Source organism: Excalfactoria chinensis, chromosome 6 (genome assembly GCF_039878825.1).
Source record: "Excalfactoria chinensis isolate bCotChi1 chromosome 6, bCotChi1.hap2, whole genome shotgun sequence".
NCBI classification, from domain to species: Eukaryota; Metazoa; Chordata; class Aves; order Galliformes; family Phasianidae; genus Excalfactoria; species Excalfactoria chinensis.
Window position 1 is genome coordinate 23,544,963 of NC_092830.1, and position 22,818 is coordinate 23,567,780.

At 35.6% G+C, this 22,818-nt stretch overlaps 1 protein-coding gene across 1 annotated transcript in view; it reads left to right on the forward strand.

Moving 5' to 3' along the window:
- The window catches only part of MYOF (myoferlin), a 61,283-nt gene that overhangs the window by 18,742 nt on the left and 19,723 nt on the right, over positions 1–22,818 (forward strand). The window contains exons 6-28 of the mRNA XM_072340308.1: positions 148–311; positions 1,011–1,139; positions 2,229–2,291; positions 2,377–2,427; positions 3,820–3,850; positions 4,254–4,369; positions 5,609–5,735; positions 6,476–6,579; positions 7,545–7,613; positions 7,770–7,813; positions 8,681–8,763; positions 10,233–10,271; positions 11,997–12,121; positions 12,571–12,687; positions 13,656–13,833; positions 14,630–14,754; positions 15,224–15,330; positions 17,280–17,472; positions 18,497–18,652; positions 19,053–19,184; positions 20,500–20,663; positions 22,098–22,212; positions 22,342–22,447. Of these exons, the coding sequence (XP_072196409.1) occupies positions 148–311; positions 1,011–1,139; positions 2,229–2,291; positions 2,377–2,427; positions 3,820–3,850; positions 4,254–4,369; positions 5,609–5,735; positions 6,476–6,579; positions 7,545–7,613; positions 7,770–7,813; positions 8,681–8,763; positions 10,233–10,271; positions 11,997–12,121; positions 12,571–12,687; positions 13,656–13,833; positions 14,630–14,754; positions 15,224–15,330; positions 17,280–17,472; positions 18,497–18,652; positions 19,053–19,184; positions 20,500–20,663; positions 22,098–22,212; positions 22,342–22,447 (2,538 nt within the window). The remainder of the gene's footprint in view (positions 1–147; positions 312–1,010; positions 1,140–2,228; positions 2,292–2,376; positions 2,428–3,819; positions 3,851–4,253; positions 4,370–5,608; positions 5,736–6,475; positions 6,580–7,544; positions 7,614–7,769; positions 7,814–8,680; positions 8,764–10,232; positions 10,272–11,996; positions 12,122–12,570; positions 12,688–13,655; positions 13,834–14,629; positions 14,755–15,223; positions 15,331–17,279; positions 17,473–18,496; positions 18,653–19,052; positions 19,185–20,499; positions 20,664–22,097; positions 22,213–22,341; positions 22,448–22,818) is intronic.

The window sequence follows — 22,818 nt, forward strand, 5'->3', positions numbered from 1 at the left end:
GAGGAGGGACAGATCTACAGTTAGCTTGGCTAGGATGAAGATGAGATAATACAATTTCAATATTATGAATGTGTATCACATTCTTGTTACTGAAACTTCAACAACAGTACATCAAGCTGTACTATTTGCACTGCTTTTTAACTGTAGCAGATGGAGAAGATAATGCAGACTATGAAGATGTTGTGGATGGTGCTGTTGCTGACATCGCACCAACAGTTCCAAGTGGCACAAAGGAAGCCCAGCTGGCTAGGCGCATCACCAAAGGAAAGAAAACACGGAGAATCCTTTCTAACAAACCACAAGATTTTCAGGTAACAGATTTAGGGATGGGGGGCAAAGTGGTGAGGCCAGATTCCTTTCAGCAGTGTGTGGAAACAGGACAAGGGGAAATGGCCAGAAACTGGAGCATAGAAAGTTCTGCACAAGTGTGTGCAAGAACTTCTTTATGGTGAGGGTGATGGAGCACTGGAACAGGCTGCCCAGGGGGGTTGTGGAGTCTCCTTCTCTAGAGATATTCAAGACCCAACTGGACACCAACCTGTGTGACATGTTGTAGGGAACCTGCTTTGGCAGTGGGGTTGGACTCGATGATCTCTGGAGGTCCCTTCCAACCCCTACGATTCTGTGATTTACTGAGTACTACGTGTTACGTTTTTCTGATATCACTCCTTTTGCATTATATTGAATATAATTTAATATCAGATCATTCAAAGCTAATTTACTGTGAAGAGAATTAACCTCTAAATTTAGAAGCCTTTAAAAGCCTAAATTTAAATTGCAAAGTATTTTTCATGTTGTTACGAAGATGTCCAGCTTTCATAAATTCAAGTAAAGTTATGTTTGCTGTCATAATTAATTTTGAAAAGACTGTCAGTATCTACCAGCTACTTGAGGTTTGGTTACCTTTTTTGATGATGTATTGAGAAACTGCTGTCAGTAGAGTAATACACACCTTAGGGAATGAACTAATACAAATGTTTGATTATTTATGTCTTAATTTCTTTATTCAGATTCGTGTCAGAGTCATTGAAGGTCGTCAGTTACCTGGAAATAACATAAAACCAGTCGTCAAAGTTCATGTTTGTGGTCAGACACACCGAACAAGAATCAAAAGAGGAAACAACCCATATTTTGATGAAGTGGGTGCTTTTAGAGTCATTTAGAACCTATTCTTTGATGCCATTACCCATGTGATATAATAAGGGCTTTGAATAGTTGTGTGCTGCTAGGAAATCGCACACTCAACAAAAGGAAATAACTGTAGACCTCCAGGGTGTCTGTGGCTGAGCTTTCAGTGCAATGCTTTAGTTTACTGACTGCCATGTGGAATCTGGAAATGCCTCTGCCTCACTATATGTAATTTGTAAATGCACTGCTAGTTTTCTCTCTGGATAGAGACTTGTACCTGAAACATATGAAAATGGCAGAATAGAATTCACTGCAGTTTAAAGGGCACAGAAGTGATTGTGTATCTGGAACAGTGAACGTACAGATGTTTCACTCATACCAGCCAAAAAACAAACAAAAAATAAAAAACAAAAAAAGAGAGTGAGAAAATCACTTGCATTTTAATTTAATCAATTTGTCATCAGTATATAGAGGAGGGACCATGTTTGTGTACCCTCTTGTCTCATTGAATAGAGTATTAACTAAAGTATGACTGGGCTCAAATACTAAACCTGGTAAAGCATATACTATATATGGAGCAAGTAAGCTAGTAGTAAAGCAAGGAGTATATTTATCTTCACACTGTGCAACTCTCAGATTTTTTTACCGTAGCACTGAAATTCAAAAATGTAAAAAATTAAAATCTTTATCACCATAAACACTACACAAGACCTTTTTAACAGCTATTACAGAGATGACTAGTGCAGGACTGAATGTCCTGGAGAACAAATAACTTTTACGATTGCAGAATATGTTCCCCATGAAGCACAGAGCAAAGGCAATGCTGAAAGCTTCCAACACAGCTATACTTACTACATTTTTTTCAGTGCAAGTCTTGACTTTATCTTCTATTTACTTATTTACTGGTACTTATTTACCATGTTCAGTTTTTAATTCTGCAGTAAATAATTATATAATGTTTTCAATACAGAGGCAGACTGAAAATATGATAACAGGTTAGGCTTCATAAGTCTTCTAAGGTCCAATTTTAAGATTTTCTTCTCAAAGGATTATGTGTTTGCCATTTTGAGAGATTTTTTTGTTTGTTATTACCTTAACAGATATTCTTCTACAATGTCCACATGACTCCTTTAGAGTTGCTTGATCAAACAATTAGCATTCGGGTAAGAAAAAGCAATGCATATGGGATTCTCTGGCCATTTCACTATCATAATTAGGGGCATTCCTGATTCATGTCTGTCTTTATAGGTATATGATTCTTACTCCCTTCGAGCAGACTGTCTAATGGGTGAATTTAAGGTGGGTATGAAACATCGTCAGTATCTTGACCAAATTAAAAGAAACGAGAAAGTACTGAAGTCTCTGTTTTAAGCATTTAAACTTATAATGCTTTAGCATGGGGCCAGAGAATGGCCAAGTGATGTCTTGATTGTTATGCTAGAGACCATTTGCTTTAACTACTAGCAATTGCTTTTCTTATTCGAGTAGATTATTGTTAAAAGAAAATTGTACCTGCTTTATGTACCAAGTAATCCAAAAGTAGATGTTACTCAGAAAGTAACAGGGTGATTATTTGGCATGAAAGCATAAAGATGCAGGTTCTGAAATGGTGCGGAAAGGTGTTCATTTGATCAAAAACTTAAATAAAAGGCATCACAGAAAAGTCTCTTAAAGTAAATTCTGTGGTTCTGATGATAATAGTGTAATTATTTTTATATATTTTATTGGTATGCTTTAGAGTCAACATTGGGAGGTAAACATCTGCCCTGTTGAAGGTATCTAAGGCAGTACAAACAAAGCATTCTCATGCCAATTATAATGTTTGCTTGAATTCTCTATTATAACATTTCCATTATCGGTGTTGATTGTCTTTCGTTTGCTTATTTTGTACTGAAAAAATTCAGTTCATCTCTAGACTAGAGATGAGCAGAAGAGCACTCTTTATATAAAGCAGGTCATGCCACAAATGTGGTAGCTTTTGCTCCTTGCTGCTTAGTTTCTCTATAATTTCTAGGGATTCAGACAGTGATGTGTTGCTCTGATTGTTCATTCACTAAGAAAAATAGGCAGATGACAGTTTGTACTTCAGATGCTTTCTGTTCCTGCACAAATCTCAGGGGGAACCCCTGCAGGGGAAATTCTCTCTAGAAAATGACTTTTTCCAGACCTGTGAGGAATATGGGCCCCAGCTGCCATGAGCAAACATACTTAACCTTCTTGAACATGTTTGAAATCTGATACAATTAATACAGTGGTGGTATATGTGCAATCTTGTCCAGGTTTTGCCCAGTGGCAGAAATACTGTTAATCTTTTATAAAAGAAAAATTAAATGATTCATTAGAAAACAAGTTTGATTTCTGCAACTGAAGGATGAGATTTTCTGCAGGAGATAAGCTTTTCAGAACTGTTTTGTTCCTTTATAAATGTAAAATTAAGGGAAAATAAAGAAATTCAAGAAAGCAGTAAGCTAGCTCCATCTTCTGTCTTTGATAAATGGAAAAAACAGAGATCCAAGGAAAGAAGGAAGTAACTACCTCTGTTAGACTGTATACAGAATATGCTCCCAAGAATATGCTGTGTAAACTTTTATCCTGTTTGTCACAAACTTGTAAAAAAAACTCCAGAGTTTTCCCCACCATTTTCCTTCTGATCTGTTTCTTCAGATCTGACGTCTTTGTTCTTTATTGCAGATTGACATTGGCTATGTCTATGATGAACCTGGTAAGCAACAGCAACTTCATATCATTTTTCCTAGTTTGAAACTTGAAATATTTTCATTACAGTTTCTTAAGTAAATTGAGATTGCTGCTTAAAGCATTAAAACAAAACAAAAACAACAGTATGAAATTCCGGAAGAACAAGCACCTAAAATTTAGTTATTAGTTTTAGTGACAAAGACATTTTTTGAAAGTACTTAAAGCACTGCTAAACTATTTGTCCATTGTGTTGCTGTACTAGTATGCCACTTAATTTTTTAGCAGTGCTAGATGTCTCATTTGAATGGAGATATCAAGACCTAAGACAGGATAATTTTATTTTTTTTTTTAACAGTTAGCTTTGCCATTATGAATTTTGCCTTTATGAAATAGTTATTATTAGGTGGGTTTTGCTTGTTAAATTTTAGGCCATGCAGTCATGAGAAAATGGCTTTTGCTGAGTGATCCTGAGGATACAAGTTCAGGAGCTAAAGGCTATATGAAAGTCAGCATGTTTGTCCTGGGAACTGGAGATGAGCCACCAGTAAGTTTGACTGACATGCTTTTCTTCTACTCCCTCCACCTCATTCATGGATATGTATTCACTTTCCCCTTCATGCTTCATGGATTCTGCACAATTATTCTGTGATCAGTATGTAAAAGTAAGGAAATACTTACAAATTATTTCAAGGGCATCCAGTACTAAGTGACTCTTAAAGTGTTATCCCTCCCAATCAAGCAACCTGTGGTCAAACCCTGTTTATGCTGATCAACCATTTGTAGGTACTTCATGTCCTGGAACAAGCAGAAATGTGCTATCTTGGTGTTGCACGTGAGCTAATATGTAATTCTACTTAGCACTGGTAATCAGGCTGAGCAGCATATTGGTATCAGTTGCAAGACTGACTTATGAATGTCTCAGCTATTGAAATAATGTAGACAAGCCTGCAGGGAAACCCGAGAACCAGAATGCTCCAGGTACTTACCTGGTGAAAATCAGGCCCATCAATAGCTTCAGGTTAGTTAACTAGATGTATAGGAAAGAATATGATTGTTGAAAGTTACTACTACTAAAAATTCAGTCCTTAACAGTCTGCTGTCTTGTCAAGGTAAAAAATAGACCCTCTTCCCTCTGTGACTGTTTTTCACCCTTGAATGTTTTCTGTAGTTCTGCTATTACCGCTGCCTGAGATTTTAACATTCTGCTCCTCTTTAATTAAAGTTAATATAGTCCCTAGAATCACAGAGTATCTCCTCCTTGTTCCATGTTATAGAATAATGGAATGATTTGGGTTGGAAGGGACCTTTAAATTTCATGCTGTCTAACTGATTCTTGATATAACAGAGCTATTTGTAGTTTTTTGTGGTGAAGTTTTTGAACTCTTGTTTATTTTTAAAACAGTAAGTTCTGCTAAACTACATCAGAACTGTACATATTAGCTAGTTGTAATATGATGTCTTACCGCAATATTAATCTCAAGATGAGTATGAAAATTGCATGAAGTTGGCATTTTGTGTGAGTATACTAATGATCATCAGATGATGATGGTTTTAAAAGTGCGATTGCGATAGGTTGAATAGAGATGAAAATTAAATAAAATATTTTATTATTATTATTATTATTATTGATAATACAACAAAATTTTCATTCTTTATAATGAAACTGACAACAGTCTTCTAATTGAAGTGGACTGGAGGCATCAGTTTAATTGCCTTAAACCTGCATGTTATTCTCCATCTTTCTTAGATACTATCTGCTATGTACCAATGTATCTCCCAACAGGTTGAAAAAAGGGAAAGAGATAATGAAAGTGATGATGTGGAGAGCAATCTGTTAGTACCAGCTGGAACTGCACTTCGATGGGTCACTTTCCTTCTCAAAATCTACAGAGCTGAGGACATTCCACAAAGTACATAAATGATTACTATGTGCCTATTGGTGTATTTGATTGCACATTAAAATAATTAACACAATAGAAGTACCTATGCTAGCTGCTCAGACACAGCTAACATAAAACATTGCTGTTTGAGCCAATAATTCTGTGATGACTTAAGTAGCCTATTTCAGCCCTTTGGTAGTGCTCAGTTTATCTTCTTAACTCCTATAATGGGTAATTTAATGTTACCGGCTAGATGAGAGATGTTCATCTCTTGCTGAATGGGCTTCAAGAAGTGGTTCATGAGCCTTCATCCAATCATGGAGGTTAGGTGCATGTAATTAACATTCAAGCACAGTTGGTCTGCAGGTATACTGAATGTTCAGTGAATGTCAGTTTTGAGTATGCACTGCATGTGCCAATTTTATCCCTATATAGCATGATTTCTCCCCTCTTTCTGTGACAGGTGGCCACATATACAGGTACTTGAGTAAAACATTTCAAATATACAACTATATGACTCTCAATTCAGGAGTGCAAAAGCACAGCCTATGGTGTCTCAGGAGTTCATATTCTTGAAATTTTACCAGAGCCCAAGTTCTCCCCTTTCACCAGTTAATGTTTACTCTTCATAGCTTTGTTCATCAGATTAGACTTCACCCTACCTTGATCTATAAATTGGTTGATTTTAGTGGGAATGTTGTGACAAGTTTAAAATTGAAGAAAAAAAAAAATGTACAGACTTTAATGTCTGTTTTGAATATTCTCTCCAGTGGATGATGCTTTTGCACAGACTGTCAAGGAAATATTTGGAGGAGAAGCAGACAAGAAAAACCTGGTAGATCCCTTTGTGGAAGTTTCATTTGCTGGAAGAAAGGTAATGAAATAAATATCTGAGTCACTGCATTTTAGTCGCAGTCCTGAGGGTGAATTTTTATGCCAATATATGTTTTAAGCTTACCAAAATTATGGAAATGTGAAAGTATTGGTGCTAAAGTTCGCCTACTAGAATGAGGACAGTCTGCAAGGTACAGCAGAATGCATGTAAAGTTGGTGACTAATTAAAAAAAAATGTATGACGAAAGGCTAAGAACTGATACATGCCAGACTGCTTATCTGCTGGTTCCTGATTGCTTTTTTTGTAACTGGTTGTGTGGATTTTTCTGGATGGGTTAACAGCATTTGTACGTTTTATCACTAATATGTTCCTCATAATACCAAATTTGAGCCGAAGCCCAATTGCACAGCCTACACTCATAGCTATCCAGTCTTTAAGAGGAAAAATGTCAGTCCTTTACTATGCTATATAATCAGGTTACCACCCTCAGTGTAAGCAGACCTCAGAGGAGATCTTTGGTAGTCATTACCAACAAATAATATAGGCTCTCTCAAAAGTATATTCTTCATGTATTCTGAAATCTGCATAAAATAAACTGAAATTAGGTCCTTCCTTTGTTTTGTTTCTTTGCAGTGGTAAGGGATGGTTATTAGTTTGAAAGCATCTTCATTGTAGCTAGTGGAAATAACAATCTTTTTGCCCTTAGGGTAATTCCAGCCTCAGGTTTAAATGCTATTTCATAATTTTCTTTTCCCTCCAATAGTTGTTAAGGTTGCCTATGCAGGTCAGTTTACCTAATCATGGCTAAGTTTACAAACTGAAAACAACTAGTTTATTGTTGCATAAGAACCTCAGTATTCATCATTAACTACTACCCCTTATTTCTCTGAGTAGAATGTGATTGATCCAAAGCCATAGCTAGAATATGCTTTTTTTTTTTTTTTTTTTTTTTTTCTCCACTTTATCTTTGTGCTCTATTTAATTTTAATTTTATGTTTTTTCAGGTTTGCACAAACATAATTGAGAAAAATGCTAATCCAGAGTGGAACCAAATTATTTATCTTCAAGTCAAGGTCAGGTTTTTTGTGTTTTGTTTGTTTGTTTTTTGTTTTTTGTTTGTTTGTTTTTCTTGTTTATTTAAAAGCAAATATTCTTTTGGAACCCAAAGTATTAAGATTGGAGAGTTGAAATAATTAATGGGTTATTTTATTATCGTTGTTGTTTTTCAGTTTCCCTCAATGTGTGAGAAAATAAAGCTTGCAGTTCTTGACTGGTGAGTTATGACTTAAAGCACTGGGTAACATAAATTATAAAATGTGAAGTCTGGTTTTTTAGCTGTCAGATATTGTTAGAGTCTCAATCAACATGAGTATTTAAGAAGATGCATAGGTATCTTTAATAATACAGTTTCTTTCCAAGAAGCCCAATTAGCATAGTGTTAGTTTTGTGCAGTGAGCAATGAACACTATGGTTATTTAAGTGATGGTGAAGAATAATATTTGTAATACCTGTATATGTCTTTTTTCTTTCCTAGTTTTGTGCCCACTAACTAGGACATCAGTATTTTTAAAAATGTTTGAATTCCGTTGCATTTTCAAATAAAACTTGAATGGCTGCTTCTGTAAATATTTGTCTTGCACATATCAATATTGTCTTCACTATTAATTCATGGATTGTTGAATACAATTTGAACATTAAGCACACTTAGTGTTTAGGTTTAGGTGGTTCAAATCCTTGTATGCTAGAGTTGCTGGTCAGTCTGTTTGCCTGTTTGGTCGTAGTAAGCATAGTTCTGGAGAGAAGGCAGAAAATCTCACAGGGATCTGGTTTGCAAATTCCTGACTACTACAAATTTCTGACTGTATTGTGAGATATATAAGTGATTATTTTCAGCAGAACTTCTAAGTTCGGTACTAAAATTCTACTATATTTTAAGGTGTTTTTCAGTTTTTCACATGACTTCCTCATAATAAAAACCATTTTTGTAACTGGTCGTTACCTTCTGCTAATAATAATAAAACATTGCAGATGATACAAACTTGATCACACAGTCATGGAGTGCATTTTAGCCACCTGTACTTGCTTCTGTGTAGGATGGCCAATATAAAGTATAATTAAACCTTTTCTTTTTCTTTTGTAGGGATCGCCTTACCAAAAATGATGTAGTAGGAACAACATATTTAAGCCTCTCAAAAATTGCTTCTTCTGGAGGGGAAGTTGAAGGTAAATAATTCAGCAGTATGTAACATACTTTCTTCTCATTGGAGGAACAGTAAGGATCAGTGCTCTTAAAGCATACTTTCAATATAGCTCCTCAGTTCTGGGGCAACAAGATTATCTGTTTCCAGAGACTTCAAAACAAATCTTACAAGAAACATACAGTGGGGCTTTTCAGAGTATTAATGCTTAAACCACATAATCAAAATAGCAGTAACTCAATATTCAGTTTTGTGTAATAAAACTCTTTGCAATGGTATGGTAGTAGTTTTGTGTGGAGATTTTGGAGAACACTAAATAAGCAGTTTCTGTTACTATTCTGTTCTAATATAATACTATGAATGCTTTACAAATGATCTTTGTTGTCTATATCTATAATCTCATATTTTCCTAAGAGATTTTCATACAGTTGAGCCAACTCCATGACAATGATTCTGTGTTATTTTGCCTGGAAAAAAGAAAAAAAAAAAAAAAAAAAAAGTCTTTTTCCATGAACATAGTGTGGTATATTGGGTGTAGTGTGGTATATTGGGTGTCCATATGTAGTTTTAAAGCTCATGGTCAAACAATAAATTGACAGTTATTAATATGTTGTTCATTAACTTGTAGGAGACTGACTTAAAACCATTTCCACAATTAGGATCTAAATTACTGATTTTTATTTATTTTTCTCTTGTGTTTACAAAACCTATATGATGTGTACTTAGTGTCAGAAAGCAGCCCAGTTTGCCCTGGAGCAAGTAAATATATCAGGAGTTTATAAACAACCGTGCGTGATCTTGAGCCAGTATTGAAATATCAGATGGAATTGTATTACCAGACACATAACATCAAGTTTAGTATTTGGTCCCCTTAAAAGTATTGCTTTAGAAAGTACAACTTTACTTTCATATTTCCCACATGCAACCAGAGCCAAAAGCAAAGGTTAGGAAAGCAATGAAAAGCCCAAGAGAGAAGGGCTGGGCTGCTGGGGAAATTTCAGCTCTTGAACAATCACTTGTACTACCCACACAAGTATGTAACTTGAACTGCTGCTGAGTCAGAGTCACTTATGAGCCAGGAGTGCGTCATTTAGGTGCTGGGTAACTGAAAACATGTTACTTGGATTCTCTCTCTACTGAAGTACTGATACTGGAATAAACCATTTCTGTGTAAAATCTCAGATTATATTCCCAGGAGCTCATTGCTGGGATTGAAGCCTGTTCTGGTTTCTAAATGACTGAGAAGCTCCTTTTCCTTTGGAATTCGTAAAAAAAAAAAGAGTAACACCTTCATATTATAATCAGGAAGTGAAATTCTAGCCCATGTGAATTCTTGTGTTTGTTTTTTTTCTCAGGCCTTTGAGTGTATTTCTAAAGCAGATTGCTTGTTGATGTGTGTATTTTTTTTGTTGTTTGTTTGTTTTGTTTGTTTTGTTTTTTAATGCTATTGTCTCCTGTCTTGTAACATCTTCAACATCTCTTTTTATAATATAGAATTTTCATCTTCGGGAACTGGGTCTTCATCATATGAAGGTTTATATCTTGGTCTGTTATTGATTTTACTCCACTGCCCAAACTGAGATGTATTGCCTAAGAAAACCCGTCACCTTAAATGTATATACGTATTTTACAAGTTCTCTGAAAGACTTCGCCATTATAATTACAATTATCAAACATTGCTAACTGTATAAAACAGTTTTGGCACTGGAACTGGTTTGAAAATGTTTCTGGTTGGCTGATGCTTCATGCTGTGTTTTAGAGTTCAGTATGCAGTTGCTTCAATTATGACGTTCTCTAACAATGGATTGCAGCTTTTAATTTACAAGGTCAAAACTATGTTTGCAGCTGCTTAGCCTCAAATAATAAATAACTGCAAAAAACAATTAGCGCATGCTTTGCTTATCCTTAGCCATGTGTATAAATCTTGAAAAATGAAATCTGATTCTGTGACAACCTGGGGAGATGGCTCTTTCTGACTGTTTTGAAAGACTCCACATAAATATTTATGAAATGAAGAATAAATACAGTTGTAGTGCAGTTGAAAGGTAACAAACACAATCCTGCACTCAAATTCGTTTACTATTTTTCTTTCTTAAAAAAGTAATACTAAGTTGAAGGCCATAATAGCTTTTTAGAATTGCTTTCTATAGTACTTCTATAGCCTTCTAAATGTTGTATAAAAGGAAAAAAGACACAGCAACAGTGAAGAGGGTGTAGGGTCAAAGGATCCAGATGTAAGATACTGGAAATCTTTATTTTACATTTTGAGATTTTTTGAATTACTTTGTATTGACAGGAAATTATGTCAAGACACTGAATTAATTTTTATTCATTTGTGTCACTGTGGCAAAGTCATAGAAGGCATAACCTTTTATTTTCCTCTTTCTTACCTCAACTATATTTTCCTGTGATAAATGTATATTTCATTGTACTGCAGATCATTCTGAGTGGTCTTTGCTACAAGGTGTAGAACTGGACTCTGATCTTTTTTACATGGGGATCATTTGATCTGAGACAACAGTTTGGATAAAGCAAGGGAAAAAAAACAACAGTCTTTCCTGTTATCTCATAACTGTGCTTTATTTTTCCTAGTTGTGGGAGGAGATTAGTGTATAAATGGGAGCTTACTGTCATTGCAATTGGTAGCAGTTATTATTAGAGTCTGCATTAGTCTTTGCTTTACCATGAAGTACACAATCTCAGAAAAGTTACACCACAGTTAAAACATTGAGATAAATTCTGCTAAATTTTAGATTTTTGTGGCATGGTGTGCATCTTTCTTGTGACTGTTCAGCTAGAGCAGTGACAACCTCTGCATTTAAATGAATGCTGATATTGTGTTTCATTTCCTTGTGGGAAAGATGCTTTTCTGTTAAAATCTGAGTGTATTCACATTAATGAAAATCTAGTATGTGGAGCAGGGCAGAAGTTCTGGTTATTCTGTGGGGTTTTTTTGTTGTTTGTTTGTTTGTTTGTTGTTGGTTTGGGTGTTGTTTTTTTTTGTTTTTTTTACTGCCTGAATAGTACAGTAAGTATCCACAATGAAAGAGCAGGTTAGGAACAAATAGCCAGCAAATAACAAATATAGTTACTTTAAATTCATATTGTATACCCAGATAATAGTGTTCTTTATTTACTAATAACTAATACCTAACTAATAGCTAACATTTGTTCTGTTGGGTTTCGAAGTAATGGTGATTTTTTTTCCATCTCTGAATGATAACTAACAAAGATATAATGGCAATGTTTGCTTATTAGTCAACACTGGAGAAACAGAAGTTGGCTTTTTACCAACATTTGGGCCCTGTTACTTAAATTTCTACGGAAGTCCAAGAGAATACACAGGATTCCCAGATCCATACGATGAATTAAACCTTGGAAAGGTCAGTTTCTTTATTGATTGTTTTTAATAAAAGGATTAAACCCAATTAGGTGAAATCAATTTATTATTTCACTTTAAATTTTGTTTTTTCCATACTATACTCCCTTTGTTTGTTTGTTTATTTGTTTTTCCTTGATGGTAGCTTCTTATATTTTTAAAAATCATATTTTTGAAGGAGTGACAGAGGTTTTTAGTGATTTTTCACTACCTGTATCTCTTTGTGCACTTATATTTCTCGCCTCTTTGCTTTCTTAAGTATGCATTTATTTCTCACTCCTATATTAATAATTAATTCCCACTGCTTTTTTTCATTTGTTCAAGTATGTACATGCATGCCTCTGCAGAGGTTTTAGGAACACGACAGTGATGCCATAAGCATGTACAGGCAAAGAAATTTGTTACTTCAAGAGAAAAATGTAAAATTGGATTAAATCTGTCATTCTGTTATAGGGAGAAGGAGTTGCTTATAGAGGAAGAATTCTGGTTGAACTATCTACAGTGCTTGAAAGCAAACCTGTTAATAAAAAGTTAGATATGATTCCTAATGATGACATACTGGTTGTTGAGGTAAGTTCTTGTTCTACTGTCACTCCTGGAAATAGAGTTTGCCTTGTCTGCTTATTTCTGGAGGGTGATCTAAAGTACTAAAATTGAAAGTGTTGAGTTGAATCTTAAAATCAAGAGATGCTTATTTACAGTGCAGCTACAGAAATATCAGACCCAGGTGTATGCCGAGCAGGGACCCTTCATGAAGGGTCTGGAGCAGAGTTCATCAGAGTGGGGGCCCTGATGATACTACACCCTGCCCTGCACTTCCAGCTGTGGGGCTGACTCATCCAGCCCATGCCCTGCAGGCTTCTGGACTGTCCTTACCAGGCACTTGGAGATCTTCCTATTTCCTGCTAGCCTGGTGTCTGAACTCTTCCCAGCTCAGGAGCCTTGCAGCTTGGACAAGGGATTCCTGAGCAGCCTGCAGGGCAACAGAAACTGGGAGTATCGCCATGGCAGGAGACACTGTATGCCTCCTCAAGACAAGGCTGGGAGCCATTCCCAACCCGTTAAGGGAAGGGAACATCTCTCCCAGGCTAAAGGCAGAGAAGGAGGGCAGCTCTGTCCATCTTTCATGGACTAGTTGTGCATGGAGGAGATGTGAATGCTCTTGTCTGCAGCTCTTGCTCCTGCACACAAGGGATGCCCCTCTCTGCCCCGAAGTCACTAGGCCACTTTGAAGTCTGGATTTGTGCAAGACCTTTAACATGGTCCTGCACCACATCCTTATCCTTAAATTGGACCTGGACCTAGCGCAGTAATCTTTACAGTCCATTCCAACATAAGCCTTTCTATGATATTATATCATTTTTATATTCTCGAATGCAATAACTTATAACGCACATCTGTCTTTTTGGTACATCTCAGAAACAAGCAAAAAATAGTAGAATCATTATTCTTTCCATTGAGCAAATAGTACAGATTTTTTAATTTGTGGTTCATATCTTAGAAATGGTTAAACAGAACTGAAAATGTACTTGTTGTAGAAATACCAGCGCAGACGAAAGTTTTGCTTGGCTGCTGTGTTTCATTCTGCTACCATGCTGCAAGACACTGGTGAACCTATCCAGTTTGAAGTTAGCATCGGCAACTATGGCAACAAGTTTGATACCACCTGTAAACCTTTGGCATCGACAACTCAGTACAGTCGTGCTGTTTTTGATGGTAAGGGTGCTGCTGGTATTGGGATAAGATCATATGTAATTGTCCTTTGAGGATGCAGGGTGTTTGTAGCTTTGGAACGACAGCCCTTACTCCACTAAAACTTAGTGGAAAATGAACAGAAAGTAACAAATGGTTCTTTGTGGTCTTCGAAGAGTAGACTGAAAAGCCTGCAGAGGCTCTTAGAGAAATTTTTGTAGATTTCAGTTAGATTTCTGACTACATATTAGGAAAACTAGTAGGAAAAAGAAGTCATAGTGTTTTACAGGTACCTAAAAGCTATACAGTAAGGACTGAAAGCACCATCAGAACATTCTGCTTTCATAGGTAACAAAAACCTTTTTTAACTGAGGGTCTGGTAGCCTAAAAGAAAACAAGTAACCAATTTCACACTAAAATATGATTTGGCTATAAATTTAGTTTATTAAATGCAAACAGGAGTTATTTTCTTTGTGTATTAAAAGATCAGAGAAAATGATTCTTTGAATATTTTATTTCAGAGACTCTCATTAATTCTCACAATGTTTTACATTATTACACTGGTTAGAACAGTTAATGTGTTAATGGATTATTTATGGAAACAAAAATCCATTTGATGATGATACACTTTGAAGTCAAGTTTTACCATCCAACAGATGCTATAGACGCTGAAAAATATAAATCCTTTGATAAGTTGGCTAACTTGCATGTTCTTCCCATATGATAGTTCATAACTGAAGTGAATAGAACAACTTGTACAGTGTACAGTATGTATCCCTGTCATGAGTTCTACATCTAACATATAGATGTTTCACAACAGGTAATTATTATTACTATCTGCCATGGGCAAACACAAAGCCAGTGGTAACACTGACTTCTTTTTGGGAGGACATAAGTCATAGATTAGACCCTGTGAATGTAATCCTGAACATGGCTGAAAGACTGGTAAGTTACTCAAGAGCTTTCTTTTTTGCTGGTCTGTCTCTTTTCTTGGATTTATAATCAAAAGTGACATTTTGAGCAAATTATGGAAATGTAATTTTTCTCCTTCTTTCTTGTTCAAAGTTAAATGTAGAACAGTGTAAAAAATGGCCCTGATAATCGTAGGTGTGTATTCTGGCAAGGCCTGATGCTGCTTGAATCTGCAGGGAATTCCCACAGGATGGATGGGTCCTCTTCATTTGGGAGTGTGCTGATTTGCCCTGAAGTTAGGTGCAATGTGAAGTAGTAATGAATATAGTGTGAAGGAACATCTAAAAAGTCACAGTACATTGGAATCAAGTTTGAATATCTTAGTCTTTTTTTTTGGTTTAGGTTTTAAAATAAGTTCAAAATAAAGTCTTGAAAGTTACATTGACTATAATACTGCAATTTAAGTTTCTAAGTGCAAATCCTTTTCTTTTAAATTCCTCAGCAATCCAACTTAACCAACTTAAAATCTGGAATGCAGGCTAAAATTTCTGAAAACAGATTAGCTGAGATGTGGTTGAAGCTGATTGATGAACTTACAGACGATATAAGGTAAAAGAACCTTTCTTATCTCCTGCCTTAATAATCTTGCTTTTAATCTTCTTTGTTGTCTTTACTGAGTCAGAGAACAAATTCTAAAGACTATAAAACTCATTGCCTGTATGAACTGACTTGAAAACTGGAATTCCAGAAGTTTCTGAAGGTACTCAAACATCACAGATATTGCCAGTAAAGTCATCCACCTAAGTTTATTATTCTCCGTTATCTTAGTCAATGATGGTAATAACACAGCATCTCTTGGGGGAGATGGGTAGTGGATCTACAGCAGAACTGCTTTGCAAATGTGAAATAGTGAATCTCTGATGTCTTTCTACCACTTTATCTTAAAGCTTTTTAATCTGTTTAGAACTTAAGGGCTGTAAAGATAAGTTGTTTGAGTGATCCTTTAGTCAGTGTATCTGTAATGTGGTCAGAAAACGCAATGGGAGTCATCACTTAAGGTTTAGTAAGAGAACAAATTCTAAATAGCAAGGAAATAATTGTATGAGAAAGAAGCATTAACAGAAGGGGGTGAGGAAGGGAGATGGAAAATGAGAGAAAATTATTCATTAGACTAAATAACAGAAAAGATGCATTTATAAAAGAACTAATTCATCAAGCTCTAGAACCAAAGTAGAAGTGAACAGAGGAAAAAGCAAACAGTGAAAATCATTTTACATTCGCAAATAATTGTATAGTAGGTAACTTACCTCAAAATATAAACCTACTATTGTACAGAAGAAAGCAGAGGAAGAACTGACATGCTTTAGGAAAGTAAAATGTGAAGAGCATTGTCTTGGAGCCATCTGGAGAGTATAGAAACTTTAAGCTTTGTATCGGTGATAACAATCCATCATCTGACACATCTGCACTGCTATTCAAACTTGTTTTATTAAATAGTAGTAGCACCTAGACATACCAACCACATTAGCTTTCTGTTGTTTATAGGATACAGTGCTCTCTGAAGTTTATTTTCAGGAGTCACAAAAACTTTGTCAAAGGTAAATACCCTGGGCTCAGTTCATAGAACAATTTTCTTTGCCATGATAAAGTTTTAACAAATAGGAGCTTGAGAGAGTTTTCAGTGCACCATTTAAACCTAAAATGTGATGACTTTCTGGAAGTTTGGATATGGTACATTTGAACCAGGTGTAAGTACTTGTACCCTGGACAGGCAGCATTTACTTTCAGATTAGTAGAACTAACTGTAGCGATAGGTGCAGTAGTCAGTGGTAAGATTTTGCAGAGTCAAAGTCCTTATTATTAAAACTAGGTCAGAGAAGGGTCAGTCTTTCCAAACTTTGCAGTGTCTCTGGAATTTTCCTTTTTAAGTATCACATTAAAGAACTTCTAATGAACTCTACTGAAGGAATTTAATTGTGGATCTTTGAAAAGCTACCTTTTTCTTCAAACCAATACCTCAGAAAAGCTACTTCTTTCCTGGGCTTTATTGCACTGCTAGAATATTTCTTACTTCCATTAAGTAGTTACCCTGCCCTGTGGTGTCACAAAAGTTATGTTATAGATTTGAGATTTTTCAATATATATTTGCCAAGAGTTAGATAGCTCTCATAGTCATAGACACAAGCTGTATTTGTATATTGAATTTCTGAGAATTCATGGTTCCAGGAAAGGAATGGAATTTAATATTGGTCTGAAGGTGCCAATTTTAATTTTCTGATCTGCATATTTTAGGGAATAGATTTTGCTTGATTTCATAAGCAGTAATTACATGATAACACGTCCCTCAAACTATTCTATATTGGTGCTTCTTATGTAAGCACAGCATTTCTCCAGCTTACTGTAAACACTTGGTCAGCTGGAAGTGTCTGCAGTAGTACTATTCTGGTAGTTTTTAGTTACAGAAAGCAGTAGCACTTGCCACTGTATGCAAGTGCTCATTTAGTGTATGGCTGGACAAAATTCAGGTTATTAACCATGATAATAATTCTATTTTTCAGTAAACCATTTCCCCTCATAGAAGGCAAATCTAATATTACAGTCCTTGACACGCAGATAGAAAAGCTGCGCCTAAGGTCTCTCAAACAGATTGGAGAAGCAGCAATGAGGATGAGGAATGAAGCTACTGATGTGAAAGCCACTTTGACAGAAATTGAGGATTGGCTGGATAAATTAGTGCAACTGAGTGAAGAGGTTAGTACCACAAAATATCAATGATCCAGTTAGTTTAAAAGTAGCTATCTAACCCAAACTGCTATAATGTTCACTGCTGATCAAGGAATATCTGCTCTTATTAGAAGAGTAGTTTTAGATACCATGAAAGTAAATGTGCCTCTCTATAATTAGGATTTACTTAAATATATTTATTCTAGCTTGTTATCCAAATTCACTGAGAATGTATGTTGGGACATAACTGTGTAGAATTACAACAGGCTCTTTACCTCTTCAAAGTGGCAGGTTTTTTTTCTTTATTTTCTTCCAGATCTGCAAGTCACTCTGCAGGTTCAGGGACTGCAGGATGTATGTAGTACTTCTGCAGGTCGTGAGCCATTGTAATTAACTTCTTTCAGAGTGTTTTTTTTAATTTTCAGCAATATCTTCGGATTTCATCTGGGTTGTGCTCTTTCATAATTGGTTCTCACAACACTGTAGAAGTGTCTATTTTCTCTTTATCACTTTGAAAGTTTTTTAACAACAGCTCTTAATTTGGAAGGCTTGCAGCTTGTGCACAGAGGTATGGACAAAGCTGAAAAAAAAAGAAAGTGGGAAGCTGTTTTTGTCTTCTGCTAAGTCTTATGAGGATTTACTCTTAACTTGCAAGCATTTCAGTGTGCACCATGTCAATCCAAAGCTATAGCAACTGGGATCTGTCACTGTACTGTAAACGGATTGGGATACAATGCATTTCTAGATAAAATTGCAACAGATGTGGGAACAAAATCTTTTTAACATTGTTTTCCAACAATCTTTATGGTATTTTTAATGATTGTTTCACCACTGTATACTGCATTACTTGTAAAGTAAATAAATTTCCTCTGTTTAACATAAATTCAAGCTTATTATTGATTCTTAACTGATAAATCCTTTGACAATACTAGATCTATGTTGCTGTTGTCTAAACATTGGGTCAGTTTGTGATTCTGTTATCTAAGCATCAGATTCATTTAACCTATTAATTACCAACTTTAACTTTCTTTACCATGCAAATAATCTACAGCCACAAAACAGTATGCCTGATGTAATCATATGGATGATCCGAGGGGAGAAAAGACTGGCTTATGCTCGTGTTCCTGCACACCAAGTGCTGTATTCCACCACAAGCCCTGAATCATCTGGTAAATACTGTGGAAAGACACAAACAATCTTCTTAAAGGTATTTTTTTCTCTCAAAATCCTTAAACTTTAAATTCCTAAACTGTGATGCTTTCTTACATGTATATGACTCTCCTGACAAGAAACACTAACATCCATGTGAACTTTAAGTTACTGTCATAATTAAGAACCCATTACTGGATTAAACATGAGAGAGGGTATACAGGAGCAGGGATTATACAAATGTTTTCTGTGTTTGGTTTTTACATGCCCAGGGCAGGCACCATTTAAAGAATGTCTCCTTCCTGGAACTATTTCATTAGGTCCTTTTGAGGAAATGCCATGTAGGAAGAGATGAATCATGTATTATTACTCATTTAACTGTGTAATTGTTTAGATTGTACTGAAAGCTAAAACACCTGTATAACATAACAAAGAATAACATTATGTTTGGTTGTCAGTACCCGCAGGACAAGACGAAAGATGTCAAAATGCCTGTGGAGTTGCGAGTTAACATTTGGCTTGGGCTCAGTGCAGTTGAAAAGAAGTTCAATAGCTTTGCAGAGGGAACATTCAGTGTTTTTGCAGAAATGGTATGTCCATCATCACTTTCTTGTGTTAAACTTGGATAATAAACCTTAGGAATTCTATGCAATTTGAGCTCTTCTGAAATTGTTTTGCATGCCTGACAGAATGAGAGAGTATTTATTTATTTCAGTAAAAAAAGCGCTGAAACAAGTAGACCACATTAAGGGCAATTAATGATCAAGTCCATTGTGCCTACCAGATGAACTTCAGCAGAACAGAATCCGAGCTGGTTAATCAGGTGAAAATCTGGATAATTCCAGTGATTTCAAGACACTTGTTTTAGATTTTTATCAGTGATTCTTCACTTCTTTCAAATAATGCATGGATACAAGCAGTTTTGCTTAGTAATGGTTCTTTTGTAGGAGCAGAAAAATTGCCAAAAATTAACTGCTAGAGGGAAAACTGGCCAAAACCAGTAGATTTCACTGACAAAGGACTATATTGTAACATGTGAATGTTGAAAGCAAAAAAAATTTGAATGAAAACTATTTCTAGTAGTCCCACAGCATGTAGTAGAGATTCTGTATGATAATGATAAGCTGTAAGCCATCTTTTCTATGCCGAATTTGCACGTGTCATTCTGCACGTAATCCACTATAACAGTTGAGGAAATGGCTTTACAGAGGCTTGTGTCATCATTGCACCTATGCCTAAAATACTACATGTAGTGCTATATTAAGTAGCTTAAAATAGTCAGTGGATTTTTCAAAGCCATTATTTGTTTAGTGTAGAGGTTTATGAGGATATGGAATATATTGCTCTTCATACAGCAATCCAACAGTTTTATATCAATAAGAACAGAACATCATAAACTAGGATAATCCCATTAACAGAAAGGGAAATACAGTGTATAAGCTGTGCTGACATCAGAATTGTTTCCCCATTAGCTTCCATAAGACTAATTATTTTCAGTTTTACATGTTAAAAAATAAGAGAGTATAAATAGGAGATTTGAGATGGAAAAGAATGAGAGGATCGTGCATTTGGGGAATAGAAGATACTCAAGAAAGTCTTGCTCAAGTAATTCAAAGGTATTTTATGTAACAAACCTTAACTTGGTGGGAATTTGACTGTAGTGTCATTTAGCAGCAGAATCATTGTTTACATTTACAAGATAGCACAGGAGAAAGAGAATGATGGTAGTGTAAGGCAACACGGAAAGGAAAGGAGATATTTAATTTCAAGTAGAGTAGCAGAATGCTTCAATGCTTCAATCATAACATTTAAGTAAACTTTTTTTTTTTCTTTTTTTTCTTTTTTTTCCTTCTGAAATTGTTTCTTTGTTCCAATAGTACTGTCTTATTTTTTCTTCTCAAACAGTATGAAAATCAGGCTCTTCTTTTTGGAAAGTGGGGTACCTCGGGACTTGTTGGTCGCCACAAGTTTTCTGACGTCACAGGAAAAATCAAACTGAAGAGAGAGTATTTTCTACCCCCAAAAGGTTGGGAGTGGGAAGGAGAATGGATGGTTGATCCTGAAAGAAGGTGAGATACTTTTAGTTTTATGCAAGCAAGAACAAAGGAATTAACTTCCGAGTGTGGAGGGAAACATCCCCTCTCTGTTTTCCTTGCTGAGAAAAAGATTTACAACTGGACTTTTTAAAGACAGCAGTAGCTAGCCAATAGTCAAACCTATTTAAAATACTGTTGCCTTTTGTTGTTCACATACACTGGGTTATTATTTTTTGTTTATTTTGCTAAATGTTGAGAAGGTTTGTGACCGTTGTTAAACAACTGTCACAGGTGATTTGTCCGAGTGAATCAAGGCAGGGGTTATTTCTAGAGGCTAGGGCTGTACTGCTGTATGGTTCTTCCCTTGACAGGTCCAGTTCATGATATTTGTATCCTTCACCAGCTCCACCAGGTTCAGTCTTGCTCTGTCAGAGGCTGTCAACTCCTAAGTTGTCCCAGTTCAACCATTTGTGTTGTCACACTTAAAGTGGGACTGGGTAAATGTGCTATTAAAAAACAAAAACCAGCATCAAAACAAAAAGGTGTAGTTTGTGAGGGTTTGTGTGTGTTTTATAGAGCGTTGCTTTTATTTTATTTTATTATTATTATTATTATTATTTTAATGAAAAGTTCACTCAATTTTAATTATTCTGTACTTGTGGTAAGAAATAACACAACTGTTCCTATAGAATCACTGTGCAGGAAAATATGTGCTATTTGACCGATTTTGAAGTCATATGAGTTTGTAGGTATGAATGGATGGATTTATTTTCATATTATTTCAGTGAATAGTCTGAGATGAAGAAAAGCAATAACATAGAGATGCTTTCTTAAATAATGGGAAAGAAATCTCCAGTTAAAATGCCTTATACCTGATTCTATTGGAAAATAGTCTTCGTGGCTCTATTTGACCAGCAGATGGCACTTGAGAACATATTTTAGTGCTTTCTGACACAATTAATAAATAGTATTAACAAAGGCTATTTTCTCAAATTTATTGTTCTTTTATTTATTTTGCTTTCAAGTTAGAAACTTATCAAATGATTATTCTGTTTGTAAATAACAGAATGGGGATAAAATTAACAACATTGCCAAATTTTAGTGAGTAGCTAGTTGTATAAATTTAAAGATGTGTACAGCTATCATCGTATGGTCTGTTTGAATGTATGATGTACTTTCTTTTTCCAAGAGAATTGTTCAAAGCAGATGAATAATAATGGCAGTTGAAACAACTCCTGCCAGTCACTCATGAGTAATGTAGTGCTTATTTCTACTTCTAGAGGAGTTGCTGCAGTGTTAGGAAGATGTTTTAAGAAAATAAAGCTATTGTACGTGAGAGCTGTGTTATAAATTGAACTTCATAGAGAAGGACAACCCGGAATTACAGCATATATATTGCTTCTATGTATTCTCTGTGGCCTACTTAAGAAATTTTGGCTTAATACTGTGTTTGCTTTGGATTTGCAGTTTATTGACTGAAGCTGATGCTGGTCATACTGAGTTTACTGATGAAGTATATGAGAATGAGAGTCGTTATCCTGGAGGAGAATGGAAAGCTGCTGAAGAGAGTTTCACAGATGTGGTGAGATGTATAAATCAGTACTTTTCACTGTAAAAAGACAGAAGCTTAAGAGAAAAAGTTCCAAGATGTACTACACAGTTTATTTTATCTACTAATGCATAGAACTGCTGTGTTTTTCCTATATAAAAGAATGGAGAGAAAGCTCCACCACCACGTGAGTTTACATGTCCTGTTGGATGGATGTGGGAAGATGATGCTTGGAAGTCGGACTTAAATCGAGCGGTGGATGAGAATGGTAAGATTTACTGTTTGTAAATCCTAGATACGTGGCAACTGAATTTTAACATGTAGACCCAAACTTAAAGTAACCTCTTCCCATGCCTCACCAACTTCATAGTAATGAATTTCTTCCTAATGTCTAATATAAGCCTACCTCCTTTTCGTTGAAAATCATTACCCCTTACCCTATCACTGCATTCCCTGGTAGCCCCCCTTCAAGTAATGGAAGGCCACTTATAACGTTTCTCTGCAGCCTCCTCTAGGTTAAACAACTTTAGCTCTCTCATCCTTTCTTCATAGGACATATCAAATAGTTTCATGTGACTAAATCTTCATTCTTTGTAGTCACAATAAAAAAGAAATTGTCATGTTGTTCTTACTTATGTC